General features: G+C 43.3%; 1 protein-coding gene across 1 annotated transcript in view; it reads right to left on the bottom strand.

Annotated features, from left to right (window-relative positions):
* LOC119657742 (proton channel OtopLc) overlaps positions 1-21,343 on the bottom strand; it is a 165,559-nt gene that overhangs the window by 13,546 nt on the left and 130,670 nt on the right. Inside the window, exon 5 of the mRNA XM_038064786.1 lies at positions 12,246-12,443. Coding sequence (XP_037920714.1) covers positions 12,246-12,443 — 198 coding nt within the window. The remainder of the gene's footprint in view (positions 1-12,245; positions 12,444-21,343) is intronic.

A 21,343-nucleotide genomic window follows, 5' to 3' on the forward strand; every position in this document is an offset into this window, starting at 1 on the left:
TGATCGCTCCCTAAAACATCCTTAATAAAAGCCCAGAAGGATGTGCCCAAGGGACAACGGTGGGTGTGAAAAGCAATAGTGACGTATCCGTGCGTAGGGGGGTAGGGGAGGCTCCTTAGGCTGGAGAGCCAAATCCGTTTAGAAGAAGTTCAAATTATGGGACCGCCTTCAATATAAAAGGCGGCAAAAAATCTGCGTCGAAGAAACTTCACAAACGTCCCGAAATTGTGGAAACGGAAATGGGGTCTCTCTGGCTGTGGGATAAAAATCTGACGTGGTAGAGTCATCCTTCGTTTTGTTTGGAGTGACAATGGTTAAGTTGCCGGAATTTATTAAAGATAACACAAAGTGCAATCAAGCATATGGTGAGAAACATCAGGCTTCTATTCAAAAAGTGAGGCAAACCGCCTTCGGGCAAAACACTACTCCCGGGTTGTGTCAATGTTGATGGGAAAGGATTGTCTGAGGCACCTGCGGCTAAGGGCCAACCAAAGCGGTAGCGGTTTTCCGACGAACCCAATTCTTCAGCTCAAATGGCTGCAAAGAAGGTTCGGCCAGCAATGGTCAAGCCTTCATTTGACGCTAAGGCTATCTAAGCCGATGGAAGAGTCTTGTATGACGACACCAATCCTTCCGATTACGATACAGAGCAGTGTGAGCAGCTTAGTAGGAAATTTCTCCTAGCTGTAAAGACTGCGCAATGCTGACCACATTGCCTCCTACAGTGTACTTTAGTGTACCGTTACGATCTTGAATGAAGTGCTCTTACACACTTCAAGGCCCTGATCCAATTGTTGCGCCAACGATTATTATTATTATTAATTATTGGGATACATATATCCCAAAGTGGCCACTTCACTGCAGGCAACATGTTAACCAAAAAGGCGAATCCATGGAGACAACAATATATGAGCTAATGGCAAAAATTAAGAAGGCAATGTCCGATAAAGAATACGTCTTAGGCGTATTTATGGATATCGAAGGCGCTACAATTATACCTCATTCGCAGCGATTTGTAACGCGGCAAGACAGCATGGAATCGATCTGCTATTAATCAGTTGGAATTTTCACATGCTAGAGTGGAGAAAAATCTACATATTAGTCGAACAGAAGTTGATTGAGGTTGGGTGTCTTAGGGGTTGTCCACATGGATGGGTTCCATCTTCTCTGTTATGGCCTTTCGTAATGAATACTTTGCTATGGCCCCTGGAAGACACAAACGTCTTCGCACAGTCTTCGGCGAGCAAATATTTTTGTAAAGGAACCCGGGCTGCTAGAGCGACATTTGTGTTGTCCCTTAAGACGTGTGCAGCTACCCGGCCTCCTCAGACTTCACACGGAGATACCATGCTAAGGTTTTCTTCGACAAAGAGTCTGCACATTCTCTGCTTTTGGAGAATATTGTCAAATTCGCGAAAGCTTGCGAACGCCGTCGGCGAGAGGCCGATGAATAGACGATCTCCGATTCAGTGCCAGTCCCTAAATTATTTTCTGAGAAAAGTGATCATGACAGACAGACAGGCATTAAACCGATTTTAATAAAGTTTTGTTTTACGCAGAACCTCAAAAAGCCGGGCTGGACAGCGGTCATATTGAAGAAAGAGATAAGTGTTCTGTTCACAAAACCCTAATGCAGTGGGAAAACCAGGTTGATCCATATAATCCTCAATTACTGTAGGGTCGCTCAGGATTACCTACGTATCGGGCGGTGCAAGTGGCTACGATAAGTGAACCCTATATAAACCTCAACAACAGTGATGCATGGGTAGCAGATCCTTCTGGTCGGCCAGCCTTGGGGACATACGGGGACAAGTCATACAGGAGTCTATGAGGTAGACCACAACTGGGTCCCAATTGCAAAAAAGACGCTGACTGAATTCGAAGACATGTTGGATAGATCGGTCTTGGACGCAAAGGGTGGAGACCGAAAGTCATGCATGACTTCAATACATGGGCAAATTCACTAACGAATGCAAGATGGCGTTGTCCCTTGAAGGTTTGCGGCGAACAATTGTCACGTTAATACTTACTGGTAAGGAAGGATCCGGTTCAGTTGTGGATCTGACTTTTGTTAGTCTTCACTTTAGAAATGATTGATGTGTGGTTGGACCAGGACGCTATACCAGACACATCCTCGTAGGGAGCCTTCCCTATTAAGGATTGCAACGCGATGCCATGGGACTCATCGAGATTGAGACTTCCTCCAGTAGAAAGCCTAACTGCTGGAGGAACAGTGAACTGTCTGATCTACTTTCAGCGTGTCACCGGGCCAGAAGAGCGGCCCAGAGAGCAATGGGTACGATTAACAAACAGGTAAAGTAGCGAGTCTACAAGGAAGCTCGAAGAAACTTGAAATTAGCTAAACAGCGCACCAAGATCGGCCGGTTCAAATGACTCTGCGTAGAAGCGGTAATAGATCCATGGGGTACCGCCCATAAGGTTGTTGTCCCCTTGCGAAAACCGTTCATAGTTTGTCTTGCACGAGCAGTTACAGTGTCCAGACATCTTTCATTTCAGCTGTAATACCCCAGGTGGCAATGAAAGAAGTACTGGAGGTTTGGAGTGGCGTCGATTAAGTGGAGATCGGACATATTTGTAAAGTTGTTTGAAGTATGCTTGGTAGATAACATCTTTTCTGAGACCTGGAAATGACAATGGCTGGTGCTGTTGCCTAAACCTGATAAGCCTGTTGGTGAACCATCATCTCACGGACCTATGTACATGTCTATTGGATACTATGGGGAAAATGCAGATCGCTCCCGGTTTAGGAGGTTTGTGAGGCTTAGCAGACCGGCAATTCTAATTACAAGCGGTTAGATCAACCGTCGATGCCATGAAACTGGTCACTAGCTTAGCTGAAAACGGGATGCATGAAAAGGGTGGCACTAGCATGTATTATAGAGTGATTACCCGTGATGTGCAAAACATATTCAACTCGGCCAAGTAGAACATTTTAAGGAGGTGTTTGGCGAAGATTGGTGCACTCAGCTGTTTAACTACACTAGCCTAGTACTGTTTAACAGGAGAGAATTTTGGAGTGATATAAATAATGGACCTCGAGAATAAATTGTTTCCGTGTTGTTTCACTGGGCTCTGGGACAATTCTAGGACACTATTGTGGAACACCACTTTTAATGCTGTCCTCAACATCCCAGTTGCTAGCGATTGAATATTGAGTAACGCCGATAGTGGTGATTATTGTTGTAAAATATCTTGCGGGTGTTGAACTATATTCTTTCGTAGCAATAACTGCTATAGAGTCGTGGTTGAAAGATGCATGCAGTTGCGGTGAACAAAACAAAGGCGGTGTTAACCATCGTAAGGAAACCACTACTCGTAACAGAACGGGGAACAACATCACCATTTCAACACCAACAATCAAATACCTTGCAGCGATGATGGATACGTGGTTGAATTTCAACCAGCATTTACAAGACGCTTATCTTAAGGTATCCAATATTTGCATAGCCAAACGTTGAGGTCTTGCGGTGCACCTGTATGCTGCTTAAAGCTGGAGTGGTGAGCTAAATATTGCTCTTCGCAGCACCAGTTTGAGCAACTGCACTGCATACCACATGTAATGCTCAAAAGATGAGCGTGGTTTATAGAACGACCGCCTTAAGAGTGCGCTGTGGTTTTAGAATCCTTTTAGATGAAGCGGTATAGCGGTAGTAGCCGGAATGATGCTGATCAGCATTTTCGTTGACGATAACTCGTGTCTATTATCAAGCTGATTTTTCCTCTGATCAGCACGTGAGAAACGCCGAAAGGAAGGGATCAATAACAACGGTGGGAACGGGTGGAAAAAGGACGATGGATCTAAAAAAAGTGTAAACGCAGAGAACGCATGGTGAGATAAACTATGATCTCGCATATCAGGGTCATGGCAGATACTGTCCCAGCTGTGGCTGAGGAAAGAGTCTTGGGAAAATATTGGGGGGAACCATAGCTCCAGAAAACCTTATTGGGAAAATATTTGGCAGCTAGGAGAACTGAATTGTAGTTAATGGCGGATTCAATGCGGGTTGGGAGAGGCAGAGGTAAAAAGAAAGGCGCGGTTGCGAATTCAATCGATGGGCGAAGGGAGAGTCTACAACGATGTTCTGGGGGTTAGGTTGAGTGGTAGTTATAGTGGGTAAAATCCCCACACAATACTTTCAAAGGAACATCAACAAGGAGTTCTTCCTTAACGGCATAATGCAGACGGAAATTCAGGGAAAATAATGCCAAGAGTTTGAGGCTGGTTCTTCGTGTTAGGCTAACGACCCTATGCGAGAAAGCTACTTATCATGAAGCCAAGGACGAGCCGTAGAAAAGGGTTTTAGATTAATTTGAACAGATAAGGACGAACTCCATAAAAAAGTGCATCGAAGATACCACATTGCGGACAAAACCATTCAGTAATAACCCTCGAGGCTCAAGCATATGCGAAGAACATGGTTGGGTGCAGGGTATTGCTGGGATTTTGTTGGAGAGCGTCAAATAAAGTCACTATGGCATCATTTACAATTTGATTGCCGTAAGGTAAGTATAATTCCGAAACCTGATCCCCGCTCATTTCCGGTTAGCTTATCAGAATACAGTAGGCCGGTATATGTACAACATGGAGAGGAATGCTTTTTGAATCCCACCATGTTACTTCGCTTAATCCTAGGAAATGCAGCTTATATCGCTGAAATTCTCATTGAAGTTCGAGCAAGTAAGTAAAAAGCCCTCGCACATTTCAAAATCCAGGCATAAACCCTTGACGGAAGTGAAATGTCGTAGTGTAAAGATAAGTATGATACTGAAGTTTGGTAGCCTTTTCCGAAGCATGAAAAATTTCTAGAATTGCATTACTATATAACAATATAAAATTGTTTTTCTTTGCAAACGCTTTTTAAGAGAAGCAGGGAGTACTTTGAATGATTTCTTGGCGCCCAGCTCACGAAAGACTAACTCAGCGGAGCACCGACTTGATGCTACAAAAGGATAGAGTCGATCCCTCCTACTCCCTTAAATGTCAAGATTTGACGCTATTCAGACTTAAGTGACTTTTTTCTCCTACTCTCTCAAACGGCCTTTGGACCGTGCGTCTATGGCACGAAAAAGGCATCTGCGATGGTATGATCACCTGATACGCGCTAACAAGAATTCACTTGCCAATTGGTCTGAACATCGAACTCGAAGCCTTTAACAGAATAAAATCGCGGAACCGATTGGGACAGGCGGACCCCGCTTCTGAACGGAAAAAGGCTGAACGAGAATTGGAAGAACTGTTTTTTGAGTTGTCTAGACCTTGTTTTATCAGTTATTCTATTTCTTTTTCCAATCGATGTCAGATTAAAAATAAAATTACGCTATTCTTCGAGAATTTCATGTAGCTTATTATTTAAATGTTGAGGTTTGGCAAAGTTGTTTATGAACTGCTCCTGTGTACTGGTGAACTGGTTGGAAGACTGAGGTATAGTGGGAAAGCAACATATTAAGGACCGATATCGATTTCATTGGTATTTATACCGCAGAGGGGACTGAACTATAATAGCGTAACCTGTGAGGTAGATCAAATATTTATCCAGAAAGTCTCAGAAAAGAGCTCCAAGAGTTTAAGCCTATCGCAGGATCCGATAACTATGATATTATCACGTTAAATTAATTTTATAAAGGGACAATAAACTATTAATTGGGACGCACCGGATCCCCCAAACAAGTGTCTGTTTCAAAAAAGATTTTTTTCTGAGACTTTAAAGCTCATTGACACCGAAACAATTTCACTTATGTATAAGAAACGCATCCTTATCCTTTCTTTCATTTCAAACCATTGTCTATTGTCGGCGGTTAAAAGATGGTGGATTTGAATAAAAATGTAAAATGGTTTCGCCTTGAGCGATGGAATATTCATTTCGTCTAATTGAAGAGACATCCTGCATACGAAATCTGGTGTTGATGCGAGTATTTGCAAATGTGCATGTGAATTTGTTCGTTTTAATGAGGCGGCATTCATTCACAAGTTGTAATGAGAGAATACCAAGAATGTGAAGAATGCATTAAAAAAACTATGAATATTGCAAGGGTTGCAATTAGCGATTCCTCCGCATCATTTGGCAGGGGATATTCCTTTTTGTGGGAGTATGAGAATGATAAATGTTTTAGATTGCGCACACCATTGTCTTCGGAAGTGTTTAGCTGGTTCGATGGAAGTTTGTTTCCGGGAATAAATCGATCTTTTCCAAGGGTTGGTTGGTATTCCTTTAAATATTGATTCTGTCAAAAATTTTTGTAAGACGAACAAGTGAAGAGTGAATGATTGAACTAGGGCAAAAGTGTTTGGAAAACTTGACTAATTTTGTATTTTTGCATACCATCTGTTGAGGAGAGAATCCGGAATCTATGGCCTGTAGTTGTGAGCGATTGTCGGAAATCATCTGCGTAATGAGAATCTTTGCCATTTTAAAACCGATCCATGCTATATCTCTGGAACTAATAATGTCATTCACTATATATGGTACACGGAGGTTATGGTCGAATAACAGAAGAAACTTACTTGAAGCTGTATTTAGAGAGGCTTAGAGTGGAGCCTATATTCTTTAGGAACAGTTAGGAGATGCGCATGAAAGTTTCTTTTACAAAAAGCGATCGCCCAATAGGGCCGATATGACGCTACATAACAGTTTCTCTAGCCCCTTCGGAAATGACATGACACCACAGACTTGTCGAACGACAAAATTGAACGACAAAATATTACTTATTGTATCTGCAGGATATACCATGCTATTATTAAGTGTAGAAGTTAATTTCCGCGTTGTTTCGCGCCTTTATTTTATCGAAATAAAAGAATTTGTTTAATAATTTTTATCTTATTATTTTCTCTTCATGCTCTGTATGTTGGGGCTGAAGAATCCACCCAAAGTCTTCCCTGCTTGACGTAAAAAGCCACTAAAAGGGACAGAAATTTAGAATGGCAACCTGCACATTTTGAAACTGTATTGCTACCGAAACTTCAACAATGCTTTGGATAGGGACTGTCCTCACTGCTATGACTTTTGGCTATCGAACATGCATTATGATTGTACATGATCCTCGACAACGGCAGCGGAGAGCTGGACATTCTGGGCCTAAGCGAAGTAAGATGGTGGGACTCTGGAGAGTACTCTTCTCTCTTGCGGCAATGTGCTTTTGTACTGTACTTCTACCCCGAAGTGTGCTCTCTTGACCCAGGAGTCGGTTCAGATTCGGACGGATTTCTAACTGCAATATTGCGATCCAGGAGCATCACGTTTGTTTAATGCTACGCACCAACGGAGATTTTCGGTATAGGGGTGAAGGATGATTTCTACGAACAATCAAACGCAGTTCAGGGAAAGCTGATATTGTGATCGTGATGGGTGTTTGGGAGCTTGTATTCTTTTCCTTTTGACAAATTTAGGATCTTTTATTCTTCCAAATAGGTTTCTGACATGTTTTTCGTATTTAACAAAGTTTAATACACAATTTCAAAAAAGTACTCCTATTATAACTCCGAGATATTAGAAATTATGCTGATTTCCGTCTGTAACTATTTTCTTTCTGCACAAAACTCGTTCTTCTCACAATGACTGCCAACTGTTTTTTTTCTTAATCTTATTATTTTTTCATTTGACGTTTCTCGTCACCCACTCAGTTCTTCACTCTTGTAGCGAGGTCTGAACTGAGTGCAGAGCGCCGGTGACGTCATCTGCCCGCTGGTATTCGCGGCATTCGAAATTTATTTCGAATCCTGCCGCGCCACAGGTGATCTGAATGCTAAGTTGGGATCTAACAACTGTGAGGTATGAGTTGGAGGCGATATGCCAAAAAGTCCAATTCATACCACAGAAAGGAGGGACGGTATAAGCTAGAAGTGGCAAAACTCGATATATAACTTGCCATCATAAATGAATCCTAAAGAAGTCACATACTCACATACTCACACAGTATCTGAACTTGATGAGTTACTAGAAGTACTACTACCTTGCTCTTGGCGAAAGGGATGAATTTGAACGGCGATTGGGGGTGACGGCAATGCGCGGGCTTTCAAAAGCGACACACTTTATTAGAAGCTTTCGCCCAGCTGAAATATTAACAGGAGACCACCGAGGACTTCTAGAGAATTCTAAATGAGACGCAATTCTTGCAGTTAAAGGGCTCAACAAAGAATAAATTGCGGATGGTATACGAAATAAAACCTTGAAGTTCACCAAGAAATGTAGGCCGCTGTTCGAAACGTGCATGTCCGAGAGTTAATTTTCGCATTATAGAAGCAACAAAGACAGGTGGCGCTACCCGAGGCAAATCATCTTTCTGTAGACATGAATTTCTGGATATTATTGAGAAAATGTTGGAACCGGTCATTTACAAAAGATTGTCCCTTCCACACTACTTCCTGCCTGCTTCCTTCGCCATTTTGCCTGCTAGTGCCGATTCCATACAGCTAGATTAAAAATTGATGTCGTCGAATTTTTTAGGGGCTTGGTCTAGGATGCAATTCGCGGGAAAGACGGTACAAACAGATATTGAGCGATGGTGACTCTGGACATGAGCAATTTAATTGGACCAATTAGAACTCTAGACGGAAGATCCTGGTGGTAATTGTTACTCCTAGCTATGTTCCTGCTATTGTCGATAGCACAGGTGCTTGTGAACGAGACAAAGGCTGAAGAAAAAGAAGAACAGTGGTGGATCCAAGGAGTACGCTGCTTTCGCTAGTGTTAACATCATTTAAAATGACGTTTTCAGCTTCCACGCTCCGGAAAAAACCTCGGTGATCGATTATGTCGATGATATAGCACTGGTTATGGTTTTCGAAGATGGGGAATTATTCATATGCGAAACAATTACCGCTGTTAAGGGCTGGTTACAGAGCACTGGTCTAATACTTGTGAGGGAGGCAACGAAAGCACTCTTCATCATCAATTATTCTCGCTTCTGAGTCACTCGTAAGCTGACTATCAAAGGTTTGAGGGGGATTACGGATGCGAATGTAATTTTAAAACAACGCGGGTGGTATGCTTCCTACAATACATCCAAGGCATGCCGAATGCGAGAGAGTCATGATATAATTACAATCTATCTAAGTTAGTGAATTCAAGATTTGTTCTCCCTGGAGGCCCCTTTCAACTGATGTAGCCGTCGTTATGTCGGGAGTGATACTGGTTGACATATCGGTAGATGAAATAACGTATATATATAGGGTGGACTGCATCCTCCTTTTGCCGTAGACAAAGAACGTCGAAAGGAAAGAATCTATAATAGCTAACGATGCGGAAGGGACGATATGCAAACTGTTCCTTGCATTTCAGGAGTTGTTAGAGAGACTAGATGGAAGCTTAATTACAATCCCTCCCAGTTTCACAACGGATACGGAGAATATCGTGAGTACCTCTACCTCGTTAAACTGTGATGGTGTCTCACAGGTCCAGGGCCCGGAAGGGAAAAACTAGTGGAAACTCTAGGTAAAGTACTAGTGACAGGCCGGGCCTGGAAGCGGTTATCAGGAGGTAAGTTAGTCTGAAGAAACCAAAACCGCGTCTAGATGCTAAATATTGGTACCCTCACTGGAAAGACGGGGAAACTCGTAAGAGTCCTTCGGAAATGGCGTATTGATATCTGCGCTCTACAAGAAACTCGATGGTTGGGTGGCAAAAGCTGCAACATAGAACGCGAATGCAGTAAAAATGACTATAAACTTCTATATTTTGGTAAACCACACACTTAGAACGGTGCTGGAATTGCCGTCTCTAAAGGTGTCCATGAGACCTTAAAGAAAACTTCAAAGCCATTCCATATTAGACCATCGTACCTCAACCGGCCATTGATTGCTGTCTTGAGAATCAAGCCACCGATAAAACAGTGTGAGGAACGCACTGGCCCGCAGCGCATTAAATGGTGGCTATTCGGTGAGAAGAAAGAAGAAAGGATCTCACTCGCGCGATTGCCAACCATTACGAATGTAGAAGATTCGTGGAACCAAATTAAAGACGCGATCTACAACGTGGCCTATATAACCTCGGCGTTCCCAATCAGGCAACGGTAAACCGAGATACGCGGCTTTGGAATGACGATGTTCAAATGAACGTACGTGAAAAGAAACGAGCCATGATGGATAGATGGTGAAAACATTTCGAGCTAATTTCAATGGAAGAATTTGTTCATTTTCCAATTCCGCAAACTAATTCCACTTGTCAGCACCACTGAAGTCAAGGAAGCGGTAAAACAAATGAAATAAAGCAAAGCAATAGGACCTGACGACATCGCACGACACAGCTTGGGCGCAGTGAACTCTTCAAACGGGTTATTGAGAAGCACCATTGTTCCAATATTGAAAAGAAAGGTAGTGCCCAGAAAGTTTATATTACCGCCCGATCCAGTTGCTGTGCTGAAGATTTTCGAATGCATTCTCGATAATCGTATTCGTGACATCGTTCAAATAATCAAACCGGGTTTGTCAAGAACTGCCTGACTACTGACGCAATACACGCTATGCGGTTACTCATGGAGAAACACCAGCATCGCCCTGTTTACATTGCATTTCGGGATCTAGCCGTCACAAACTCATCTGGTATGCTTTACGACGACACCTAGTGCCAGAAGAACTCATGCGCTGGGTTAAATTGCTCGACTACCATCCGAAAAGTAAAGTTGTATCAAAACCGTTCTTGTTATTGGCACTGTCACACGGGCCATCCAAAGCCCAGCGCCCTATAAACTGCTTTATGCAGATATTTTCCTAGCTTCTTATAGCAAAAATAATCCCGAGCAACTTGTCCAAGGAATAATCGCCTGAAGCAACATGGCCTCAGATTAAATTTGAATAAAACTGAATGTCTGTCGGCCGATCCTCATGGAGCAGGCACTATCACTGTCAGTGGCAGTGACCTGCCCAGAACTGAGTGATTTAAATATATCGGATCAATGCTATCACCCAATGGAGAACTGCGTTATGAAATTACAGCACGCATTAGTGAAACATGGATGAAGTGGCGTTTCACAACTGGTCTCGACGTATCAACGAACGTGTTAAACCTAAAGTTTATCGCAATCTCGTCCGTCCTGTCGCCCTCTATAATTCTGAGTGTCGGCCGATTATAAAAAACAATGAATGGCGTCTTGGGGTAATGGAGACGAAGATGTTGCATTTGACTAGTGGCGTGACACGCGTTGATCATATCCGTAATCAATATGAAGTTGCACTGATCGTGGAAAAATTGCGGGAGGCGCGTTTTCGATGGTGTGGTGACGTAATTCGCTATAAGAAGAATTCACTTACCAAGATTGGTCTGAACATCGAAGTCGATGGTAAACAACCAAAAGGCCGGCCGAAACAACGGTGGCTTGATACGCTGGATGGGGATTTAAGAGCCTCGGACAAAGGAAAAAATAGCTAACCCCGCCCTGTGAGATGATGATAATTCGAGGGAGCAGGGGGTAAGTCGAGGGTAGTTTTTGTGGGTAATATACCTCTAAAGTCAGTGTAGCTTCAAAAACTGTTTTGCCGTGCCTTCCTGGTCAAATTAGGGGTATTTCGGAAAAAGTGCATATTGTATGTATATTTAGGCCTAACAGATACCAAGTTTGGCAATCACTCTAAAAGCCGCTCCTTACTTCACCCGAAGTTGAACGTAAATCAATCGAGAGAATCTTGAGTTTCCGGAGTACATACTTTGGCTCTCTATGCAATCGAGCTGATTTATTTTTGTATTTTTGTCGTCTTTCCGAGAAGGACGGGGGTTACCAGGATCGTCCAATTGCTGATCTGTGGCGATCTCTTTAAAATATGCGAAGGTTATTAAAACGATACTACGTATTAAAAGTGATAGATAAGAAGTTCATTCGCCTTCCCAAAATTGGTGAGCATTGCGATAAATGCGCCTCAATGCACACTTTTAAGGAATCGCACTTAGGTACGGGATTACCCGCACGGTCACTATTACTTTCGCTCCCATATTTGCTTTAGTCCTATCTTTCTGGTTGACAAAAGTAAACTAAAATGGGCTTTTGACTATCTCAATTCAACGTGTTTATTAAAGATCATTATATCCCCAAATTCATCTCCCTTCCTATGTCCTTCAAGAAAAATATTTTCACTTTTAGAAAAACAAAGAAATTAATTTTGCTATGTTTGAGCGAGAATCAAAGTTTTAATTTGGCTTGGATTTTGTTCCCTGTGATGACATTGAATGAAACAAGTGGCCTTCACCCACTCAACTTACGAAAAACACTTTCTCTCATATTTATTTGTAATACCTTACCTACAGCTCCCATCCGCAAATAAAAACTTCCGTAATGGTGTTGTCTGCCAAGTGGTTGCAATAGCGACGGTCTCCTTGCCGTTACTACATTAGGAACATGTTTTGTGCCACAGGATCCACTCTCTGTATCCGACTCCTCCATGCTATCCGAGGCACTAGTTGTGGATGATTGTTTTGACTGTCTTTTTGACTTTTTCCCTGGAAAGAACACAATACGCTCATAAATACTAATAAACATGATATCTAAGGCTTAGCAGCTATTTCGAGCAGTTTTATATCACCTGTAAGACAACACCTTATGTACACGTGTCAGTGATAACGAAGGCGCTCATATTATTTAGACAGGGAAGACGATGTGATAAAAAATGAAATAAGAAACTGCAGAAACTAATACGACGTGAGGAGAAGGGGGGATGAAATTCGGCGACATTGTTGGCTGACGGAGTTTTCATCAGTGCGAAAATTTCAGGTCGGGGGAAATAACACGTACGAAATGGCCTAAGGATGGGAAAATAGCGTGTAAACCTTCAGGGAATTGTCATCCCCCTTATCTTTGTTCCCGTTAACGCAATCATACATTGGCCCCAACAATCTCACGTCAACAAGCCCCTTAGAAGAATTTGCTCCCGAGAGGGTACACTGTGTATATATAAACATATGTACGTATATGATATGTGGTCGTAGGTGAGTACATTCCACTTCAAAATAATGGCAATTCCAAGACACAATCAGGGGAAGTACTCGAAAAATATTATTGAATTGCATACAAATTTTAGAAATTGCTTACAGTGAATGTGAATGTAACGCGAGCTCCGGACAAGGTAACATGAAGAACGTCGCCGACAGCAGGAAGAAATAATATCGGTAACAAGGTGCAATCCTCACTGATTCTGCTTTGGACCCCAAAATCCTCGCAGATTTTACCTCAGTACAGCAACGTGACGCTTTGCGCCATCATTTGTCGCTCTGATAATAGCTATTAGTTTCTCCGGAATGACCCTCCTGCTCAAAACACTCCAGAAACAGTCCCTGCCCACGCTATAGAAAGCTGTCTCGAAATCGATAAAAAGCAGATCTAAACCCCGCTCACTGTTCCCATATGATCCGTAGAGTGTTGGTGTGGTCAATGCAGGAGGATCCAGAGCAGAAAGAGGCCAGGATCAAGCTTTCGAGATGCTCGTTGATGCGTTGCATTATTTTATCTATTATCTTTGTGACAAGGACTCTGGCTTTGACTCTGTGGGGAGACCATCAATCCCAGCGGCCGTTTGAGTGGATTGGTGGCCGAAATTCTTCTCCTTGGAGGAACAGTCCGTATCCGCATATTACGATGTCTAGCCATTTCATCCACAAGAGCAGGAATCGCACCGGATGTGATACGGTTAAGAACCGTGGTTAAGTGCTCTTTCCACTTTTTCATTTGCTCATCATCGTGGGTGAGAAGGCTACCGTCAACGTTTATCGCATGACCATCGAAAGATTTTTGAGCACATGCAAACTCTTTCAGCATCTTCCGCTTCCCTGAGAAGCACAATAGCAAATTCTCACTTATCACGGCGGAATCGGAGTTCGCGAATCCATTCATCGATTCGCTTTCACGATTCCGTTCCGTAGCTAGATCCAACAACGCCCTTTCGGGACGCGGCCGACGACCCGTGTAGCATACGACAAAAGAGCATTTTTGATGACAGCCGAATGATCATCGATATTCTCAGGTGAATTACATAGTATATTTGCGTCTAATTCGCAAAATAGCTCTCCCACAGTTGAATTATAAAAGCAGTCGATTTTACACTCCACCTCTGTGAGAAATGGCGGGCGCAACACGCAAGCGAACGGGAGCGACCATCAGATGGTGATCCGTTTCGAGGCAGATATCAACGTCTCTCTTGTTACGCACATCCAAGAGGCAACTCTAAAATCTACTGCTGATCGCATAGTGATCGATCTGATTGCTCGTACGAGGTCGGCTCGTTGAAACCAAACTGACCTTATGACAGGCTCTGTGGAAGAATAATGTGGCATCAAGGCGGTGAAAGTTGCAGAAATTCACGACCCTGCCACCATTATCTCTACGGTTGCAAGACCGTTTCCCCATTACATGTCCAAGTAAGGTGTTTTCAGATCACATCTTGGCATTCACATCACCCATCATCTTCCTAGAAAGCAACCTTCTCCACTATATCGGAAGTCTTTATTAGTGCGGAGCTTATTGTGATGCGCCGTAACCTGGACGGGAATCATGCAGTCTGAAGTCTGTAATAAAACGACTCCCAGCCAAGAGAGCGTGCCTTGTAGTCATCAGAAACAACCCGACACATGATCCGCATCTGATATCACTTAGCTTTCCAGAGTACAAAAGCACATTGCCGGAAGTGGGAGAGAAGTACTTTCCAGAGTCTTACTCCGCTTTGGCCCAGAATGTCAAGCATATATTGTTGGAATTCTCGTTCACATTCTAGAAACCAATCATAGTCCGTTTTCGATAGCCAAAGGTCTTCGACGTGAGGTCAGTTCCTATTCGAAGTATTGTTGACGTTTCGGTAGCAATAAGGCTTCCAAATTTGCAGGTGATTACAGCAGGGGCAGGAAGGTTGTTAAGGCTCGATCATCGGGCATATTATAATCCTTCCTAATTTGTCTTGCCCATTGAGCTGGGCATATCCGAGTGATTTAGTAGTTAGAGCACGGGGCTATTGCAGTGAAGGGTAGCGGTTCAAAGCTCCTTGGTGTCATAGAGATTTGAATCGTGGCTAGATGTCGGAGAGCAGTCGATTATGCTGTGAATGAGTACTTTAGTCCACTCAGGAAAATAATCATGGATGAATGCAGTTTCTGTATCGTTTTGCGTTAATTAACCATTTACGCACTTAAGGGGAACTTCACTGGATGTTCTAGAGTTGGCAAGTATTCCTTCCACCTCTCCAACTCTTCACCATCGCATAGTGAATTACCTTTTTTCACGCTGAAAACGCTGAACTTCCCAGGATTTCGCGCGGCTTTGGAACTCGAGGAAATCAATTCCGTACACTCATCGATCCGCTCTCTGTAGACACCCACATCTTGTGACACCCTTCAGTATCTGGCATACGAGCTAAGTAAAGCCCGAAAAAAGAGCGATTTTAACCACAGTTCTTGCCAATATTCTCAAGCGGATTACTCAAGGCGCCTGCCGTCCTATAATGAGGTGCCTTTCAGGGTATCGATCGACAGTTGGATCATATAAGCACTTAATTGCTGATAGATAGATAGATTCATTGACAACGGAAGTTCCGTTGATGCGAAACAATAAACTATTTAAATACCTATTCTGCGCCGGAATCTTGCAGAGTGGGAGCACGGTTTGCAGTCCACAGATATGCCCTGCTCCAGTACTATCTTTCCAATGGCCGTCGTGAAGCCTACAGCAAAAGGTAGCCATGAGGAATAATTTCATCTTATCGGGTAGGTAAGCCAGAGCAAATATATAATCTAATATTTACTTCAAAAATGTTATTCGAGAAAGGAAAAAACGAATATTGAGGTCTACGGTGTGGGCGAAATATTAGGGAAAAAATCGGCGGTAGTTTACTGCTCTCGGTTATTAGAGCATGACCTTGGAGCGAAAATGAAAGTTCTTGTGGTAAGAGGACCAAGATTGACCAAGGGATGTCTTTCGGAAATTCCTTGCGGGGGAAAAGACCTGTGATTTTCTGCAGAGTATCTTCCTTTTATTGTCCACATGGTTTTCTAATGAAATTACCCAAAATTAATAAGTAGATACGGTTTGGATGAAGACCAAGAATATTTTTGTGGGAAACAAATCCTGAAAGTAAATTAAGGAATACATGTTAAGCACTGTCACTCTGCGCCATGACAGGCCAACTGAACTTCTCATCAGGCGATCTAATATAACGTAAAACAGGCATCTGGTACACTTGGTGTTCTCAAGCATGTTGTTGGAAGTAGGTGCATTCAATCATGCAAGTCGAGAAAGCAAAAGGAAGCATGAGAGTTCTAGAGTTGTGTTATAGGCCTGAGGAAAGCTGTTTTTGTTATAGTACCAAATGACTCGACAAAACCATATACACAAAACGAAGAGTTGGCTGTCCGTGTTAATGAAGCTGTGGAATCGGAATTCAACAATTGAGGCAGGCAGGCTTCAAGTTGGATGATATCATCATAGGTACGTCCACGGACTAACTTCAGGCGGTCGTATGTTCATTGCATTATCTAAATTATGTGGAGTGAAGTTAGAGTGCAAAAAGTTTATGAGACAGATTGCATCAAGAACCAGTCTGAATGCATATATCAGGCATCCAACTAACTTTGCCGACATCGCCCTTTGTGCTTGAGGGAGAATATTGAACAACATGCCGTTGTATCTTTTAGTGGATAACAGCCATTTCACAAATCAAACAAATCTATTTCTCTCCGATAGCGACGGCCAGCATTCGCATCTGCCAGCAACGTAAAAATAGCTACAGATCCAAGAACTGCAAAGGTAAAACTTTTTCTCTTCTCAACTGATTAGCGACCAAGATGTGTGCGTGAAGCAAGTTAAAATAATAAATCCTAGCGAGGCTTTCGAAGATATGTTTGGTGAATATCAACTGGGTATCTTGCTTTACGCAAAAAGAAATGGTCTTCAGAGGTCGTCAGCGATCCTTAATGGGTCGTTTACGATACAGAGAGTGCGTCTCCCTGGTGCCCAAGTAAGTAGTTCTGATCCCCTGGCTGGTGTTATACCTACATGCTAGGTAGTAGCTTCAAAGAATCTCGGTGAACAATTATCTACTAATGACCAATTAGGACCCACTGGGAGTCCCTGGAGTAATCGATAACTCCTTGCCGAAGTCGATAGAGCGATATGAGCCTAGCTTTGCTAAGGTGGTAGTCGCAGGGTGTATCAGGAGCCAGCCCTTTCGGGACCCTGTTCAGGTAGTGTGGGTTGAACCGGTATTAGTAGACCGCATTTCCCCAGCCATATGTTAATCTGCGCGGGAGTTTGGAGACCCTCTGAGCGTAATTTAGGCCTGAGGGAGCTGATGTAAGGGCTTTGGCGCCCCGAATATTGCGATTCACTTCCTTGAAAAACACGACTGGTTGGTAAAAACTTATATGTAGAAAAAGAAATTAAAAAACTGACAGTAGGGATGGAGAAAGAGGTGAGTGCGTTTGTGGGCAGCACGATTATACGTCGCCCACCGCAGCACCTAGCGAAGCAGCAAGGGCTGGTATACTCGAGACATTGGGATGTGCACAGCCATATAAAGAAGGAGTCTTGCAAAGTAATGCAGCATCCGGACTGCATGTAGTCCTACAGTTCCGGAAAGAGGCACAAGGGAAACCGTTGAAATTGAGCAGGTGGTTTCGAGTGAAAACTGAATAGGGGCGAAGAGGAGGGTCTATCAAGAGTGACACATCAGTTGTGAAGCGTCTGCGGTTTGCAGCGTTCCTCCAGACAAAGCATCAGCAAAGGTACGTTCTGTGAACCGATCAAGGGTAACTGAGAGTGAAAACATTGGTTTGTAGCCTCGAATCCGCGTGCTCTCTAGCAATCCGAAATCTTGATTGCATCATAGAAAAGAGCAATGTAGAAGAAGCCGTCAAGCACGAATGTAAGGAGGTAACCAATGCAGACAGATTTCATTAGCGCAGTCGAGGATGTCATTATCCAATGAAATCATTCACAATTTGCACTATTACATGCCGTTCTCATTTTGGCTGTCAGCTTCTTGGGAGTGCCCGTGTTATGAAGACCATTTTAGAAATACTTCCTGTTGTCGCCGACGAAAAAGAGCAGCTGAAGCAAAGATCTGAACTCTACACACTACTTCAAAGGATCCTGACCGGGAGGGTGCTGGTGTGGTCAAGGGAGGAGGATACATAGCAAAAACCAACTTGCTTTCTGTCGATTAAGTTTTCGAGATCGCTTTAGTGCGTTCCAAGAGAATTTTAGTTATTATCTTCGTCGTTATAGAAAAGCACGTAAATACAGCTGTAATTATTCCACTCAAGACAGGTTCCCATCTTCGGAATTTTGACGATTATACCTTTTTTCCACTTATTGGGAGACATCTCGGAATCCCAGAATCTATCGCTGTATGGAAGAAGCTGGAGCTGCAATTTACAGTCCTGCTGGAAGACCCTCAGGCCTAGCTATTTTGTGGCCCTTGAGCATACCAATGGCCGAGATGATTTCTCTTTTGTTTGCATGAGAAGTCCGTGTCCGAATATTATGGGGGCCTAGCCTAGCCTAGAACTTTACAAGATATTCTGTGGTTGAGAATAGTGGTGAAATGTTCCCTCCATCTCTTAAGCTGGTCATCGTTGTGAATAAAGGATCTACTGTCAAAGTACCTCACAAGACCATCGAGAGACAGTAAACCCTTTCGTGATGCAGTGTACGTTGAGGGCTACGCTTAACATATTGAGATTTTTCATAGTACCGCAACTCAGAAGCATTACATTCGCCCCCACTCGCAGCGGCAATAAGGACCTTTAGTTACTTACGTTCCTCGATCCGCTTCAATGCCTCCTGTAAGATTTGGCTAATATCCTATGACGCCCTTGCGGAATGTGGCCAATAGCCGCACTTTCGGGATGAAGTGTGTATTCTGCGATGAGCTGTTCAAGATATCTGCGAGATAGGTTCGCCACCATCGAACGATATTCGAGTCCCGCAAGCGACTGTATTAAACTTCGGGGGTCCAATTCTTCTGACCCCTGATGGAAGATGCGGACGCGATATACAGGCAATCATCAAGTGATAGTCTCGCTCGAGGTCGATGTCATATATATATATATGGTGACCATTCACTCCTTGGTGGTCTATATCGCATCAACCAGTTTTCGCGGTAACCTGACCGCCAAGATTTCATTAAATTCCCCCATCTCCCTCTATTGCTTGGCACCATGTCCTGGGATGGTTCAGGGTTCGAGGCCCAGCTTGTAAGAGCGGATATCACCACATGCACAGCCAGCAATGTAAATCTCGCTCTTTTTTAGTATATGGTCTATCAACTACCACTTCCGTCTTCCGATGACATCGCGTATGGGTCACAGATTTGTGTGCGCACCCAGTTCTTGCACTCCTTGGAATCTTAACAATTTCTTCTTCCACTCTCTTGAAGCATTCTTTCCACTTATTCAGTCATCGTGGTGGCTTAAAAGTCGACCATCAACGTGCCATCGAAAGATTTGCGACCACATGGAAATTGTTTCATGATGCGATATATACTACTAAAACCATTGGTTGCTGCGGCATCTTACACTTCCCTCATCAGTACAATAACAAATTCCTTTTTCTATAGCGCACACTAAGCTGAAATTTTGGGATTTCCCTCAATATCGGAGTTCGAGTGCGTCATGCCTCCCAGAATCATTGTTACGACCACCAACACAGTATTTCTCGATGACATGTTCGAGCACAATATATAGCTCAACCATAGCGATTACAGTTTCACCTATAGGAAGTCTTTCCTGAACTGTATGTAATGGCTCATAGAAACTGTCTTTCTCTACGATAGCGGAAGTCTCTATTTTTGCATAGCACTGTACAGTTGTGATGCTCTGTAACCTGAACCGAAATCATGGCGTCAGAAGTCTCCCAGAAGCCGGATCCCAAGTCAAGACAACGCGCATTGCGGTGACCGTCTGAAACAACCCGACACCGCATTCACATCTGCTACGACAGGACTTTCGGGAGTACAAGAACACATTGCCATTAGGTTCGCAAGAGGTAGAGGAGTATATCTACTTTTCTTGGCCCGACAATTCTTACCTAATATCGTTGGAAATCTCCCCCGAGCTAAGGCAGCATTCAGGGCACTTTCGCCTTTTCTATAGCGAAAGGTCTTCGACGTGAGATCAGTTCCTATTCGGTAGTAGTAATGTTTCGAAATTTGCAGACTGATGGCAGACCAATTTATATCCTTTTCAGTCGTCTCTTACAACATGCAGGAAAGACGTTCAGTGTATTTTTAAGCCCTTAGTAATTTTATTGAAAGATTTATTAGACAAATGATTTACCAAATTATTCTCTCGAATTCAGTTGAATTCTAATTACAAATGGACAATTAATTTTATCAATAAATTCCGCGAAACAATTTGGCTAACTTTGATAGACCTTGATAGACCCCGCAATCTCTTTAAAGTCGTCAGGAAAAAATTCCACCTGTGCAAAAGAAACTTCTCGGCCACATGATTACCCCTGACGGAATCCAATCAGACATAGTTGAAGCGACAAAAACATTCCCCTGCCAGCCACGGTGAAAGATCTGCGAAGGCTCTTGGGCATGTGGAACTTTTTTCGTGTTTTCTTGCCCAATAACGATCTTCAACGCTTACTTGTCTGGGCCTAAAACTAAAGATTACCGCCAGGTTGCGTGGTCTACTGAGGCTGTCTAGGGGTTTGAAACGGTCAAATAACAGTTTGTTGATGCTACACAACTGGCATTTCCTGGGCCAGATGCTCCCCTAGCTGTGTTTGTCGATGCCGCGGTTAACGCAGTGAATCAAACCTCGCAACCGTTGTACTTCTGTTCGAAACAACTCAACCCAGCTCAACGTGACTGCAGCCCTTACGATAATAAGCTACTCGCGCGTACCTCTTCATTAAATACTTCCGCTTCTCTCTGCGGGCAGGTCGCTAACAGTGTTCATGGACCACAAGCCCTTACTTTAAACAAAAACCCGATAAATAGTTTCCTCACCCACTTCGGCAACTGAGCTTCATCAATTAGTTGAGTTCCAACATCCAACATATATCTGGAAAAGACAACGTCGTTGCAGATGCTTTGTCTCGAATCTCGGAGGTCACAGTCCCCGCCGCGGCCGATTAAAAGGCAATTGCCAAGGCACAGAAGGACGACGCAGATTTTGATAGCTTGAAAGTAAACTTCAAATACAAGTTCGAGGGGTTTCCTGTTTTCGGTTTAAACTCATACTTATTCTGTGAGAAATCAGATAAGGCCGATTTTTGCAAGCAAGCATTTCACACAATACACGATCTTGCGCACCCAGGCATTAGAACGACGAACCAGTTAGCCACTGGCAAATACTTCTGGCCGTCCACGAAAAAGAACGTAAACGCCTGGGCCAGATAATGCATCGCT

The sequence above is a fragment of the Hermetia illucens genome, chromosome 5, assembly GCF_905115235.1.
Source record: "Hermetia illucens chromosome 5, iHerIll2.2.curated.20191125, whole genome shotgun sequence".
In the NCBI taxonomy this organism is placed as follows: Eukaryota; Metazoa; Arthropoda; class Insecta; order Diptera; family Stratiomyidae; genus Hermetia; species Hermetia illucens.